Raw genomic sequence first — 15,871 nt, forward strand, 5'->3', positions numbered from 1 at the left:
CTTTCATAAAATATTTGCTTCTCTGGTACCTTATCAATTCCAGCTGCAGAATAATTTTCAGAAGGATGGAAGATTTCCTGCATTCTATTCCTTGTTGGCTCTGCGGAGCCAGCTTTGCTCTGACATAACGGGAAGTACTCTTCACTTCCATGCATCATCAAGCAAAAACATTTCTTAGCACTCATTTACATGATGGACTGATGCCAGTAGCACACTTAGGAAGTCACACAGGACAACTAAAGGCATAATTCTGTATATATTTGAGCAGGGTTAGACCTGATTGAGATATACTTTTCCAAAGGAAAACGCTAGGACTTTAACAGATAATTTTCTTGTCATCGCTTCCCTACCTGGCATGAGGGTTTTCTAGAAATGTAGGTTATCCTTACCTGGCAGCAAACATATACAAAACAAATCCAGAACTTAAATAGGATTAAGGAAGCTATAATTAAATGTCTCTGAATTTGGACCAACTTTTAACTATTCTTTTTACATCCTATGACCAGAAACTGGTAATAGAAAAAGCAAAAGAGCAACATCAGCCAGTTCTCAATGCTGGAAAGTATGACCTTGCTAGAGGGAATCTTATACTTGACACACTAACAGTATAATTAGTTCCCATTGCAACAGTTCTGCATTCCGTTGATTCACAGCGGAAGTAATTTTAGATTTGTCTCTAAACTTGTCATGCTCTAGGTCTTAGAAAGCATGCGAGATATGTCCCTGGGAGTGGAAATGTCACTGTGAAGTTCAAGCACATACAATCATACACTTGTGCTAAGGTAAGAAGCTAGAAAACATACTTGGGTGAGGGGTGTTAGCAGGCACAGCACTATTGTAAATAACTGGATATCACAGTTACTGAATAAATCTATAGCCTTTAACTTCCAGAGCCAGAATGAGTCTGGTTCATGTAAAGCAAGCAGGAGGCATACGACTGAGGCATGCCAACTTTCAAGACCAGAGTTGTTTTTAGAAAAGAATGAAGCCCGCAGCATGGACCAGATCTACGCCAAAGAATGCCTATGACATAATTTCTCAAAAGATCTTCCTTCCATAGTTCTGACACCGTATGAACTAGTTTGGTATTTACACATGCTGGAAGCTCCTTCAATACATTTTATAGCTCTAAGTAAAAACAGCTGTCACCACTGTGCTGTAAGAAATACTGCAAAGACTCATACAAGGCACTTGTCAGGTTCCCAGACAGACTTACAGAAAGTGTCACAGGTGCAGTGAGATTTATCATCTCAGATCCCTCAGGCTTAGTAAATGACTCTCAAAAAGATGATGACTAAGTCTCAGGATTAAACTGAGAAAGTTTTGAACATGCTGCCCCTCTTTGCTCAAGGACTACTGGCTTATACTTTGACTATCAGAAGCTTAAGAACACAGTAAGGACATTTTTCATATCCACTAATGTAGCAAAGAGGGAAAGTAATAGAGGGTAACAATTCACAGCCCACTTTCTGAACAGTCCCATGGCCTAAGGAATACATTAGCACCTGGCCTTGCCACCACAAATGCCAGATCACAGCTCTGCTATAGCTGAAAACGGGCCCCAGGACTTGTCCGGCCTTGCCCTGGGCCCATCTGCTCTTGACCTTATTTTTAGCTTGGTTTTAGCTGTAACCATGCATTGCCCCTGGGCAGATAACTACTGCCTGGCTTGTCTGGCTGTAACAGTCACATTAACCAATAGCTGGATGATTAACATGTCCGATGATTAACATGTCCCTTGTTTTAGCTGTAGCTTCCCTTTGTGCAGTATTACCATGAGGAGTTATGCTATAATACAGGAAAAAAAAAAAAAGAAAGCTAACAAAACCAAGTGATCACAATATTCTAGCTGTGGACTTGTAAGAAAGAAGAGTTAGAAGGAGACAGCATGACAACCTATATCGATAACACAGAGCGGACCCAAGACTAATGAGGAAATGAATCCACCGTCAGGAGCAGAAGCCTCCAAGTGAGGAACTTGGGCCAGCAACAACCCACTACAACAACACATAGCAAGGGGGAACGAAACCATAAAGAAAGGGGCAGAGATTTGCAAGTTGCTGCATACCAGTTGTAGCTGCATTTCGTAAATAATTAGATAATATTAATTAGGTGTGTTAGCAGCACTGTCACTACACTAGAAATAACTGCTGTATTTTGGTCAGGCTGTTAAAACATTAATTAGACTAATGATACACTGTAATTGCTTTGGATCTACACAGGAAGTGTGTTCTGCTTACCCACAACAATAACATCAAAGAGAAGTATGACTACAGTGCCTGGGCACAGAAACTCAGCAGCTACTAACAGTCTGTTTACAGAGAAAGGCTTGCCCATCTTCCTGAAGTGAAAGCAGGATCCTTCCAGCCACATTCCAGACAAGTCACTCCCCTGTTTAACAGCTCAGGAACAAACTGCTGCTTTCAAAAGAGGAAGCTTGGACTAAAGAATGTATTCATTAACAAATCCCACAACAACTACCCCTAGGAGAGGAAACACTTCATTTTTGTTTGCTTCATCAGAGAATGAGGTAATGAATATACGTGTATGCGGATCTTCTCAGTGTACATTACCGCCAAAGCATGGCCTTGGCTACACATCCAGTGCATACTGGACTGTGTCAGACAGGCTGCTGGGATTACCTAGCAGAGCTGAGAGCTGACAGATGTGACTTGCACAAATGACCCCAGAACAATAGTTGAAACCGAAGATGGGCAAGAGGCGGCCACAGACAAAAGTGATCTTTGCACAGCCTGGGACTTCTTACCATTAATTGGTATACTGAAAATAAATCTCTAAGTGATGAATACACATTTTTCTTTTTCTTTCTCCAGATTAGTAGAGTTGGATTTATGCCTCTGGTCACAAATAAATTGAAGGTTTTGCCCTTTAATACCAGGAGATCGTTCCATCAGCTAAGTGCCATAATTTTTTTGTATAGATGAAGAAGACTCGAGTATTTCAGTCAGGCTCTTTAAGAGACCTGACTGATATCTTATACTTACATGCAAATACAGAACATACTGCAGAAGTTTGCAGGTCACGTATTAGATATGCATAAAGCTACCAAACCCATTCATTTTTTACTTAACACTAAGTTCTTCAACTAAATATCACTGTATTAGTATGACAGTTCATGTCATATACGCAGACAAACAACACGGCTTCATGTACCTGTACAATCCAAACAAGTCCAGGACCTGAACAGTGCATTTATACATAATACTAAAATCAGTCACGAAGTGAGAGCTTTAAGCAAAATTGTAATAAAAGATGAAAAATAACAAGGAAAAAAAGTCACATTTTGCAAAGTCATCAGCTGTAACAATATCTAAAAGCATGGAAGAAACACCTTTAGAGGCTCTGGTATTCAGTTTGCAGCTGAAAAGAACTAAGTCAGCAATAATTTACAGACTGGCCCACTGCTGAAATGCACACCTTGATAACCTGGTCTGCTGGAACTAAACACATATGGGTATGTGAGGACTTTCTTAGTTTTTACAGTTCAGACTAGCCAGCCCTTTACTTCCAAAGTTTCCAGCTAGGAAGAGCAGAGAGTCCATGACTTTCCAAGTCACACGCTCTCCCAAGAACAAAGATCTCAGCATTAACAACCTAAAAGTATGCGTGGCTTCATGTATCATTAAATCAATCTGAAAATCATTTGAAAATCATTTCACAGAAGAACAGACTTAAAGAATCCTTGAATCCATAAATTGAGTAATGCATTATAAAAGGACAGGGCAATTCAGAAATTGGTATAGCCTTTGAAGTCCACCACATACTAAAAAACATTGGTCACATTCATAATTTATTCACTAACTCAGAACTTGGTAGAAGAAGAAATGCTGGATGGCTTCAGCTGTCTGCATTTTTGGGCAGCTTTCCCGAGATCCATAAAGGCTTCAGAAGAGTTCCAGGGTCTAAACTCTTTAAACAGGTATTTTCAGCAGCAGACTACTATTAAGAATTTCCAATGTTCGAGGAACTTGCTTTAGCGGAGATGTAGCCCCCCAGTGCTCATTAATGAAGTTGTTATAATAAGATTTTTAAATTATTTCAGTCATTGTTTGGATTCCTTACTCCGAGGCATCTGAGCTAGCTTTTGTCAGTTGTTTGAAAGCACAGAAAAAGCAAAGCTTCCTATTTGGGAAAGAGGACTGACAGGAGCACTACAGTCAGCTCTCTGTAGTCTCAGGCAACCATGAGATAGACGCTTAATTCAAAGTAGTCCCCAGGAAACATCATGTGCCTTCACCACTGGGCTCCAGCTAGGACTAAAAGTCATAACTATCATGTGCCTTAGAGGAAGATTATTTCCTCATCTCAAACTTTGATAGCGTAAGCCAGCCTAGAAATCTATATGTTCCTGGAGGGAGAAAAATAGCACCACATAATCGGATTCAAGCCAACATTAAACAAGCGAAAAAACAACACCAACACAACCACCAACACCCAAACAAACACACACAACAACAACAACAAAACACTCAAAAGTCAAAACACACTGTTGGGGGAGGTGGACAGTAGAGTATCAGTCTCCACAAACTATCAGCAAAACCATGGATAACTGTAGCAAAAAATATACCACAAAGAAAGAAATCCAGTCACACTTTACCAGTCCCTGCTTATTTAAACACATTTAACACCACAGAACTTCTGTCAAAATCTTGTATTCTCTAGCTCCAGAAATATCCCTGGGGTCATCTAACATGTAAAAGTGACCACATTGTGTGCTTTCCCATTCCTGGACAGATGTGTGCCACAAATGACCTTTTTAAAACACGCTTCTCATTAGAGAAGTCCGGTTTACCACCTGGCATTCTTCTATAACAGAACAGGTAAATCAGTTTCTAAGATGCAGTATTCAACACTGTCAGCAATTAGCTGATATCTTGCTTGCTGGCTACCCTTTGCTTACAAACATCTTTGCATCCAGGTTTTTAGCTACCATCTCCCTAATGAAAAGAGTTCCTCAGATCCAGTCAAATGAGTATTTCTCAGTTTTTAGCTTTGCTAGTGAATTTGTTGTAAGGAACGCAATTGTCAAGGATGGTCACAGTTACCGTGTATAAAGGCAGTTTACAGTTTCCCTCCGCAATCTGGACAGATTCGGGGACATAAGAGGTCTTTCTGAACTGATTGCTATCTCCTTGAAGCAGGGACAGCTGGCTATTTATTGTTAAATTCTACACGTGTAAGTCAAAATGTGCTTTCTTGTAAACTTACTAAGCTCACCTGACAACACATCCACGAAAAGACCAAGAGTAGCCATATCAGGGCTGACTGCAACTGCTACTTTAGACCTCCCAGTGGTCTCCAAGTACATACTGGCAGCGGAAGCTCTAAACCTCTGATGTGAAGGAAGCCAGCAACAAGAGAAAATTTTCCTACCAGGAAAACATAATAAATAAACCTAAGAAACTGTATTTATAAGCAGATAAAGTGCAGGTGGCATAGGAAAAAGGGGAAGAATAAAAATCACCAAAGGAACCATTTCTTAATCATAAAAGCTTAACAAGATTCTTCTTGGAATGGACTTTTTCCACCATTTTTCCTTAGTTATCATTTTCTCTCATCAGAGTGGCTCTTCCATCTTGTGTTTTGTTGGACACCTAACTATTCCTTTGGTTGCTCATTTCACTTAGATGAAGGGAGAGAAGTGTTTATATACAGCTGCTTAGATTTAAATGCTATGAGTTTGTTTCTAAACATGTGGAACCTATTACTGCCACAGCAAAGGTGTAACAGGAGCATGGTATGGCCTGTGCTCATCTGTACTCCCAGCCACAGTCATTATCTTTACTGAGCAACTCACTGTCTACTGTCAGCAACAATTACACTCTAATAATTGATTTATCTGCCTTAAGCCTCTAGAAGTCTGCAAAGCCTACTATGCTGTCCAGACAGAACAGCAAGACAGAACACAGCTCCATTTGATATGGAATCATTTCGGGTGGCGAGGTGTGTCCTTGCTCAAAGCAGAACAGCAGTAAGTAGACAAATGACTCTCTATACCTCTTGTTGATGAAAGGTGTGGAGTGTGGTAACTGCCAAGGCAGGACTTCTATAAGGAAACAACATGCAATTTAATGGTTCACCCAAAAATAAGTATCTTTAAATTTGTGCTGTGGTCCAGCTCCACTAATGACATAAAATCCCAGTCGTGGAGGCCTGTCAGTCTGATCCCTGCAACAGAGAAGCTCACTCATCAGCTCAGGAAAAGGTCTTTGCCCTTTTCCAGGGCAGCTTTTGTATTCTGTTGCCTATGGAGAAGCAGAAGGAATGGTTCCCTCACTAAAACAATTCAGCTGAAGGGCTATGCATTACTAACAATCTCTGAGCCAAAATTGCCATCCAGCTGGAGAGCAGAGCTACGAAAAGCTGAAGCTGATGCAGCTGAGATTTTCTATTAATGTAATTACCAACAGTGAAAACACATAATAAAAACCCCAAGGAAAAAATGTCAGTTGTGAAAAGGTGGGGCACTGTAACCTGCTACTTTAAACATGCTGAAGTACCAGAACATTTTGATCGCAACACACTGGAAAATCCAAAAAAGGTACTTTTGGTATTTTTCTGTAAAAGGGAACAGACAAAAATACACTTCTCACTGACTCACACTGCTGTGGGTCTTGTTGAACCTCCAAAAGTGCGAACAGACCACTAACACCACAAACTCATGTTAATGACCATACTGCTGAAAGTTCGATACTCTCTGCTGCCTTGGCAGCCCTCCTCTGGTGCATCGCTAACTGTACAGATGGAGTTCTGAAGTCTGGGTGATACAGCTGAAGGACGCTGGCCAGGGCAGACATTCAGCCTGATGCAATAAAACACCCGAAGTCTAAAACTACAAATAAGAACTGGAGGAGGAAAGAGATAAGTGCTGTCAAAATGCCAAAGCCAGAACCTTTGCACATGAAGAAATTAAAGATGTCTGAATTTATCAGGACTGAAACACTTTCTTTCTACCTCTCATATGCTCATGTCTGTCCACAGAAGAGGTATAACAGAAGCAATAGCTGGGCCTGTTTCCCTTCTAAACTGAATGAACCTCTTTACAGGTATTAAAGCCAAACTTATTCTTCAACATCTTCAGTCACTCTGATGTGCTTACAACAGACACAGGGCTGGGTTTGTTGTTTATTTCTTAATATTTCCAGGTGTCAGCTGTTATTGACATTGTTGCACAGACATGGCACTTGTCTTCCTGTTGACCAGGGAGGCTTATGTGTCTGTAAAGCAATAGCTTTGGTAGCTTAAGTCACGTATGTAAGGCATTGGTCACAATAAATGAGCATCTCCGTGTAGTATTAAAGTCTAGATTTTGTTTCAGAAGAGATATTTAATGCTGGCATTCAATAGAATGGTACTTAGAGAAGTGAGCATCACACTGAGGTAAATTATGTGATATTCTCAAGGACAGCCTACAATAGCTATTCAGCAGCTGTTGGAGCGATCATATCCCAGTTTAGCTTAGGAAAAATCGCTTTGCTCAACCAAGATTTTTCTCTTTCATCACACTTGAGATTTAGACTTATTTTTTGTGTTAGTGAATTTAATGAAAAGGATTCAGCCTCAGTTCTGAAGGAAATGTCTCTTCAAAATATTTACTCTTAAGGAAAATATGAAAGTAAATTTTTCAGCTGAACTGGGGGAGCCTGTGGCAGGATGCAAACCCCCCCTCTCTCCCACTCCCCCCTTCAGTATGGAAGGGGTAGGCACATCTCCCTCTCTCTCTGCTACTTGAGGCTAACAGCTTCTTTTATTTGGTCCCAGAGCACGCTGGCCAGGGCCGTTAGGAGAAGGGCGGGCCGAGGCGCCAGTGAGCTGCTGGGCACCTGTGACCAGTGTGGGGGATGTTTGGAGGCTTCAGGGGCACCCCACAGCCAGTGTGGGGTGCAGAGAAGCTTCTGGAATGCCCACAGTCAGGTCCGATCAGCCTATAAAAAATGGGACTCTCGTCGAGACTCTGCCCATTGTCGCCGGTCTCTCGGAGCACGAGCGATATGCTGCCACTGAGAGCCCCCCTCCCTGGGATGGAGACTTCGCTTGCCTTGCCGCCACGTGTGTGAGTAAAACTTCTCACAGGATTGCGAGTGTATTTATACTTTCCGTACACATATGCACGTGTAACTTTCCGTGTTCAATATGAGCACATGTAAAATTAATCCCCGCCTAATCGCGGGTGTATTTTCCTCCCGTGCTTCCACATAAGCACATGTAACTTTCTGTGCACATTTGCACACGTGCTTTCCATGCTTAACACAAGCATGTGTACTTTCCGTGCACATTTGCACGTGTAACTTTCTGTGCTCAATATGAGCACATGTATAAATTATTTCCTTGCACAATCGCGAGTGTATTTTCCTCCCGTGCTTCCACATGTAATATTCCGTGCACATTTGCACGTGTATTAACCCTCACAGGATTGTGAGTGTATTATAAATTTACCCTCGCAGAATTGCGAATGTACACTTTCCGTACTCACTACGAGTACGTGTATCCCTTTAAAATAATCCCACACCGTGTTCAGGAAAGTGTGTGTTCTTCCCGAACTCAGAGACGGTTCCGGCATTGTTTTGGTGAAGCCATGTGCATGCACACGGTGGACCTCCTGTTGTATTAGTTGCTGCCCCTTAATAGTTTTCCTCAACTGATATCCGAATCTGTATTTAAGTCACTTTTGGAGTGCTAAAACCCTGTTTCTCACCAGTTTAATCAAAGCTGGTTTGGACCCTGTTGTCCCTTAAACTAACCTCAGGGTGCCTCCTTGACAGAGCCAAAAGAAGAAAATACTGAACCTAAACACTGAAAAAGATGTTCTCGTAAAGCATGCCAATGTGGACAAGGGTAGCATAAGCAAGCACTGTGATGTGGCTAATGCCTTCCTGAGTTCAAATTTTAAAATGGAACTTGACTACTGATGAGTGTTACCTTAGTGTAAACCGTTGAACATTTCCAACGGTGCTTTCAAATGCTACACTCAAGTCACCATGCATGAAAAACGTTCATTCTAAGAGCAATATATAGTGAAGTACTCAACCAAGGAGCTCTCCTCTCTGACAAAAGTGAAAGTGTTGGAGCATTACTCTTACAGATAAAACCTGTTAATTAGGCTCAGGATTGAACTTCACCTCCCGAAGCTCAACATGCCACTGCTTCACCAATTGTAACCCCACCCCAGAGAGTACTTTTTTTCCAGAGGAGGTTTCAGGGATCAGCACCTGCTGCATGACTCCAAGCACCCTCTCCTCACCTGGTCACCACTGCAGACTAAAGCCAAGAAAGCAAACATCATGGGCAGACTCAGCTGTTCGATGGCTCATGCAGAGATAAACATTTAAAGGAGATGGAAAAAAGGAATTTGCATTATTCAGTCACGTAAAAGGAATAACCGAGTGTGTAAAACTGGAAAGAAATGCAGGAAAATATTAATGTAATCCATATTACCAAAACAAAGAGAACCCTTGCAATGAGTCACGAATTACGCATGTGTTTGACAACAGCACTTCCCTTCAATGTTCTAGTACCAAGTTTCTCATTAATGTAGCTGAAAGCATAATTGTCCTTAATTGTTCAGTTGTCACTAAGGGGATTCCAACCTTCTGACATTACAAAGTCCAACAGCTGGTTTTTGGAGACTGGCCTTTTGCTGAGCCCATGCACCTGCAGCCGTGCTGACCCCAGTGCAAGACAGGCTTCCTCCGCTGCAGGCGACCAACTGCCAGGCAGCGCCAGGAGCAGGGTTCAGACAAAAGTCTACATGCATGACAGGCTGCTGAGGGACACAAAGCTGTTCACTCTGTGCCTGTACCCCAGCAGATGGCAACTGAGGACTGCCTTGGCAAAGCTTTCCCAGCAGTTGAAAAGCGATTCCTCAGATGTTTAATCTGGAGTGTGGCAATTTTTGTCTGAAAGTCCCCAGCAAACTCTGATTTAGGCAAGCATTAAAGATCATGGATCTCATTGAAAGCCTGGTGACTTCAACCCAAAGACTCTTGTTTTGTTTGGGTCAAGGTAACGTGCATGGTTTACCCAAGATACTGAATGATGCCCTTTCAACATCCAAACTGTCAACATCTCATCCTCTAGTAAACACTGAACATCATTACTGCCCTGTAAGAAGGGAACCATATATACCCAAAGTCAGCTTTCTTTAAAAGCACCAGTAAATATATATAGACACACACATATATATACGCTACATTTAGACATACGTTGGATTACAATGTTTAGACATTAAGGTGTATAAAAGTTTTGAGGATGGTTTCATTTGGCTGTCAACCCTATTTCAAGCTGAAATAATTTATTTAACTGACTTATACACAAGAACTGACTGAAATAATATTGATGGGATAAGTTTTTCAATGGCAATTGTAAGGTATCATTTGGAAAAAAAATACACAAGGTGGGGGATTATAAATATATTCCAGATAGCTGTTCAGGGTTGACAAATTGTGATTCTTCATCAGAAATCAATATTCCACGTCACACACGCACACTACTGTAGATTTCACGAAATCACAGTCAGTCAAAGCCTCCTTCGTCTCCCAGTCATACATTTTCTGTAAGAGAGAATTTTAAAACTGGAAGGGCTAAAAGGGGAAGGAGCTGTCCTGAACCGAAAGCCAGTTCTCAAATCTCACAGTTCCTTGTAAAGCAGAACCTCTCCTAGTCACAGCTCTGGCTATAATTATATACAACATGACCCAAGTGTTATATACTTACAAAAATCATACAGTTTGACATTATGTACCTACTGATGCCACACTATTTTCATTGGAAAAAAAAAAAAAAGCAAATATGCAGCTTACCAGTTTTATAATTTTGACAATCATACCACAAAACTGGTTTACAAGCAGGAGAGAATCTCACATTAGCTTTCCTGTTTCCTTTCATGAAGGGGAAAAAAAGTCTTTTGCACGGCCAAAAACACCATGGCCTCAATAACTGCAACAGAAGTTATTTCATTATGCGTTCATCACCCTTTGATACTTTCCTTTCTTCATACAGACTCTTATACAAAGAAGCACTTTTTTTTTTTCACTTTCCATCTAACCAAATTACTGTTTGTGAGCCAACCTTAATTGCACCTTGTACAGACGTGTAATGAATATAACTCAAAATGTTTCCACACAGGATATTTTGATCATTCCCATCATCTTCTCCCCATCCCAATCACATCCAAAATAGCACCGGGTCATAAATTCTCCCATTCTGATCTCCATCTCTTTCTGGCCTGAAAGATGGTACCATCTACATTTGCTTGAAAAGGTAGTAACTAAAGAAAGTGTTGTTTTCAGACAGGTTCATTTTTGCTCTGTCTGTGCTGCCCGACATCACTTCTTTATGCCCAGAACCGATTGTCACCCTCCTGACACTTGCAGCTTAATCTCAAGACTGCTCAGGTAAAACTGTAATTTTCCAACCCTCATATTCAAATTAATTTGAACACAGTATTTTAACATTATTGATGGAACCTCACCACAAAGTGTGAATATACAAAATGCCATTTATTTGTGGAATGGCATTTCAAGAAGTGTTTTGTGCCTCGTATGCCTCTTCGATAGCGCACTCTATGAAGCTGCTCCTCAAAGCCAAGGCATTTCCCTGTAAAGGAGAGTTGCCAGCTTTCCCTTCTTGGCAAGAAGGGTCCAATTCCTGTGCCTCTCTCAATTTCCTGCACAGTGTGTTTTAATGAGCCCTCCAGTCTGGTGCAAAGCTAACAGAGATGGTGAGAAAATAGTAATAAAAAAGAAAAACAAACAATCAAATAAAACCAAAACCAAACAAAAAACAATAACAACAACAAAAAACCCACAAACCAAACCCTTGAGATGGGAGAAGTTTTAGGTAGAATTTTCCATTGAATATACAATGAGTCTGACTAGAAATATGACAAAAAGAGACAGTCCTCCTCAAAAGGCAGATAAAATGCTAGAGGGAGAACAGCCCTACTGTGTAATCTGTTGTGAAGTATGCAAGGGTGAAGAAGGCAGAGAAAGGTGGACAGAATATGACAAGAATTGTTTTGAAGTGTACATAAGTGACCTCTAGACCAAAGTATACAGCAGATTTCACTTTATCAGACAGTCTGGTATCAATCCTATACTGAATGAAGATGCTTAAAATGTTCAAATAATACCAAGTTAAAACTTGTGGGGATTATCTGTGACTTTCACAAACTAGAGGTCCAGATTAGACAGCATTTTATGGTCAAATTTGTTGTTGTGTTTTCAGTCTGCCCTTTTCCAGTTTTAGATACATAAAAGGACCTCTTAAGCTAATGTTAATCAGTAAATTCAATGACTTTTAAACAAAATTACAAAGAAAAAATGCTTAGTGAAATATTTGTGTTGCAGGAGCACAGGAATACTGTGCGAAGAGCAGCTAGAAAGACATCCCAAGGTGCTGAAAGAAGAGTACAGTTTGTGGAAAGCTGAAGTGGGTGTTAGAAGAAAATACAAGGTGTGCAGAGAATAATTTCTTTTTGCACAGCCAAATACCTTGATAGTCTGTGTGACAGTTATGTCATTGGACATGATTAACAACACAGCAGATACAGTCCTGATATGTTTTTTAATTAGCAAAAAAAAAAGTAGCATGTAAAAATAGCTGAAGAACTTGTAGAGGGATCTTGTCATATATATTGATCAGGATACATTGGCAGCTGAAATTCACTGCTGATAAGAAGTACAAACTAGCTCACAGGAGAAAACACAATGAAGCATATACACAGGCACAGGGATGAGCTGTGCATAAGCAAAAAGAAGCCTGAGCATCAGGAATTTAAGTCTGTGCAATGACACAATAGCTGGTTTGACGTAAGTGCTTGAAATGCAGATGTTGGACTCACACCACCAGTCATTTCACTCTGCAACTCCACTCCCATTCAGCAGCACTGCAAACATAGCCTCTTTCAACTCAGCCCTGAATGTGAAGTCCTCATTTATCAATATATGAGGGCTGACTATTTCATTCCCCCCTCCCTTACCACTCCCTCTTCCCTCCAGCTGCTAACAAGGCTGTGCCACGTTGCCTTTCCAGGCTCTGAGCTGCCTGGGATGCAGTCCCTTCCTGCATTTGCAGCGCAAAGTAATGCCCTCCATCCCCGAATTCTGGTTCAGGACTTTAGCTGCTACACTGTCACAGATGATCACTGACCACAAATCAGCAGCATTTCCCTGAGGTGTGGTCCCCTGCAGAGCAGCTCAGAAAAAGGGATGAAAAGTGTTCTGAAGTGCTTTGGTGCTCACCCTCTTCTTAAGTTAACTCAGCCCAGAGACATTGCTGCAGTTAGGAGAGCTGCTCTACTCCAGATGCCCCCAGCAGCAATAACATCCTCTTTCTCCTGCTGAAATGTTTCCACTGTCTGAAACTGCTACTTACAGCATCACACCATTATCTGAGTTCAATTTCTCTTCCAGTTGCAGGCTTTGGATCCTGAAGTGCTAAGCTGCCCTTCCGCCTTGTTAGGCAGAGAGAGCACTGCAGAAGCAAGAATCCTACCTTTACTTTTTATTCCATGTAACATGTATCTACACCACCACTTCCACCAACAGGAGCAGAAACTGTCCAGCAGCATCCCTAACAGAGACAAAACAGAAGAAAAAAAAAGCAGAACCGTTTCTCTCCTAATACATGTAAAAGTGCTGTCCCCCACTTTTTCAGAAGGACTTAGTGACCCACAGAAGGAAAAGCCTGTTAATTTGAGCAGAGGTATATTATCCTCTGGGAGTTTTTCTGTGCACATTAACCCAATTTTTAGCCTCAATTAAAAATCTAAATTATACTGATGAATGGCAAAACAACTGCATTTCCAGACTCTTGCACATCTGTAGAGCTACAAGCAAAGGACTCTCAAAACATTCAACATAAATGCAGCTTCTGTTTGGGAAGAGGAGTACTGCTAGACTTAAGAGTGAACTGAGATTCTAAGTTACAGGAAACAAGCTTTTCTGTTCTGACTTAACATTACATTAAAAAGTTGGAGTACTTGGTCTTGAAAAATACCTGCCTTGAATGAGTAAGGCAGACAATGAACTGAAAAGCTCGGTATGGTATTTATGCTCTTTGTTTTTGAAAGACTTCATATATTTTAAAACTCTCATCCAAAAACGTGGAGTCCAGCTTGGATTCAATTACTAACACAAAAGCTAGCTCATCCCTACTCTGGATTCAGATTTGGTACTGTGGTTGCACTGGCCAGATCCCTAATGGAAGATGGCAGTGTGACTAATGTTAGAGTAACAATCTAAGCTAGCAGAAAAGCTGTTTAAAATTATGAGGAACACAAGCAACCAATGGAGCAGAAGTGTAGAAGTGGCATAACAGCAGGTAATATCAATTTTAAAAATGCATCACAATGTTAGTCACAGCTTCTCTTTCTTGCCACATGGAATTTCAGCCATTTTTCAAAATTCCATTGGCATGAATACAAAGAAAAAGCTCCAACTATAAACTGTCACTGAATGCTGCTGAACTCTGGTTCCCGCTTTTTTTCCATGAATGCACTGTAAGTCAGCATTCCAAGACCAACAAACACCTCCATACCCAAGCTATTTCCAAACAGTACATGTACCATGATATCATCCAAGATTATGGCAAAAATATGTACAAAGCCATTCTTCTCTAACACCACATAAAAAGGGGAAAGGAGTGTACCACCAAAACATACTGATCTGCACAAATAAAGTCTTGGGTTTAAACAAGCAAGACAGCAAAAAGCTTCAATAAAACAATCAAGCAAAAAGATCATTCTATTTCTGGACTGAAAACCAAACACTATCCAAGTTGACTCTCGGTTACACCATTTGAAATTCAATGTAGCCATTAGTGAGACAGGCAGTGCAATTTGGAGGACGAAGTACCCACTTAGTACCCAGGAAGTTTAGATTTGGTTTTAAACTCTGGCACTGACTGTGGAGCAGTCTTTTCCTCACCTTGGATATCAGCTGACCTGCTTCTAGGTGGAGTAATAATTTGCAGTGTTTTTGAAAATCCCACTCAAGCTGTAAATATTATAATTATCCCAAATGAGCCTTCACAGAAGACCCTGAGCACAGCTTATTATGTCCCAAGTAAATAAATGCTTTCAGGGAGGCCCTTGTTGTCCAACTCCACTCACAGAACCACAGAATAGTTAGGGTTGGAAGGGACCTATGGAGATCATCTAGTCCAACCCACCTGCAGGTAACACCTAGAGTATATTGCACAGGAATGTGTCTGGGCAGGTCTTGAATGTCTCCAGAGAAGGAGAGTCCACAACCTCTCTCAATTTTCCTCTTCTGAGGAAAAAAGGAAAAACAGATTGTTTTCTCTTTTGTGAAGAGAAAAAGGAGACCAAGTACAGAGCAGGGGAGACTTGCTAAGAGCAAAATGACTGAAGTCTTAGGCCTTCCTAAGGGAACACCCTGCCCAGTAAAGAAGCTGTCTTTCTTTCCTAGAATCCAGCTTTCCCTACTTTGAAAAGCCAGTTGCTGCCTCAGTTTCCCTGATGTTAGAGCCAGAATCCTGTCTTCTACTTTTGCAGCAGTTTAAAACAGTGCAGGGAAACTATTAGCTTACCTTATGTAGGAAAAAGGAGAGGAAGGCAAATGAAGAGGCAGATGCTTTTGGCTCAAGGATACTGTGCCAAAAACATCCATACTGTTTAGAAGACCAGAACTCTCTGTCACTGGGCAGGTAGTTTTCATTTTTTCCTCATAGAAACGTCACTCAGCAAAATCTTACTTCTCCTGCTCTCATTTTACCTGGACATGAGAAAGAGCCACAACTTATTTGAGTCCCAGAGTTCACAAATGTACCAGCCTCTCCGTTCTTACTGTTGATAAGCTCCAGATAAGCTAATAATATCAATATGGAT

The 15,871-nt window shown here is 41.0% G+C and overlaps 1 protein-coding gene across 3 annotated transcripts in view; it reads right to left on the minus strand.

The window, feature by feature from the left end:
- Positions 1–15,871, minus strand: part of ADAMTS3 (ADAM metallopeptidase with thrombospondin type 1 motif 3) — a 127,619-nt gene that overhangs the window by 53,754 nt on the left and 57,994 nt on the right. Inside the window, exons 1-2 of one of the 3 annotated variants that reach the window (XM_071807899.1) lie at positions 15,574–15,664; positions 13,516–13,593 (exon numbers count right to left, since the gene is read on the minus strand). The exons of 1 other annotated variant lie outside the window; for it this stretch is intronic. In XM_071807899.1, the coding sequence (XP_071664000.1) occupies positions 13,516–13,591 (76 nt within the window). In that variant the 5' untranslated portion in view covers positions 13,592–13,593; positions 15,574–15,664. Of the gene's footprint in view, positions 1–13,515; positions 13,594–15,573; positions 15,665–15,871 lie in introns of those variants that run through there. One more of the 3 variants, XM_065836366.2, reaches the window with a different exon arrangement.

This window comes from Patagioenas fasciata, chromosome 4 (assembly GCF_037038585.1).
Source record: "Patagioenas fasciata isolate bPatFas1 chromosome 4, bPatFas1.hap1, whole genome shotgun sequence".
Taxonomy (NCBI): Eukaryota; Metazoa; Chordata; class Aves; order Columbiformes; family Columbidae; genus Patagioenas; species Patagioenas fasciata.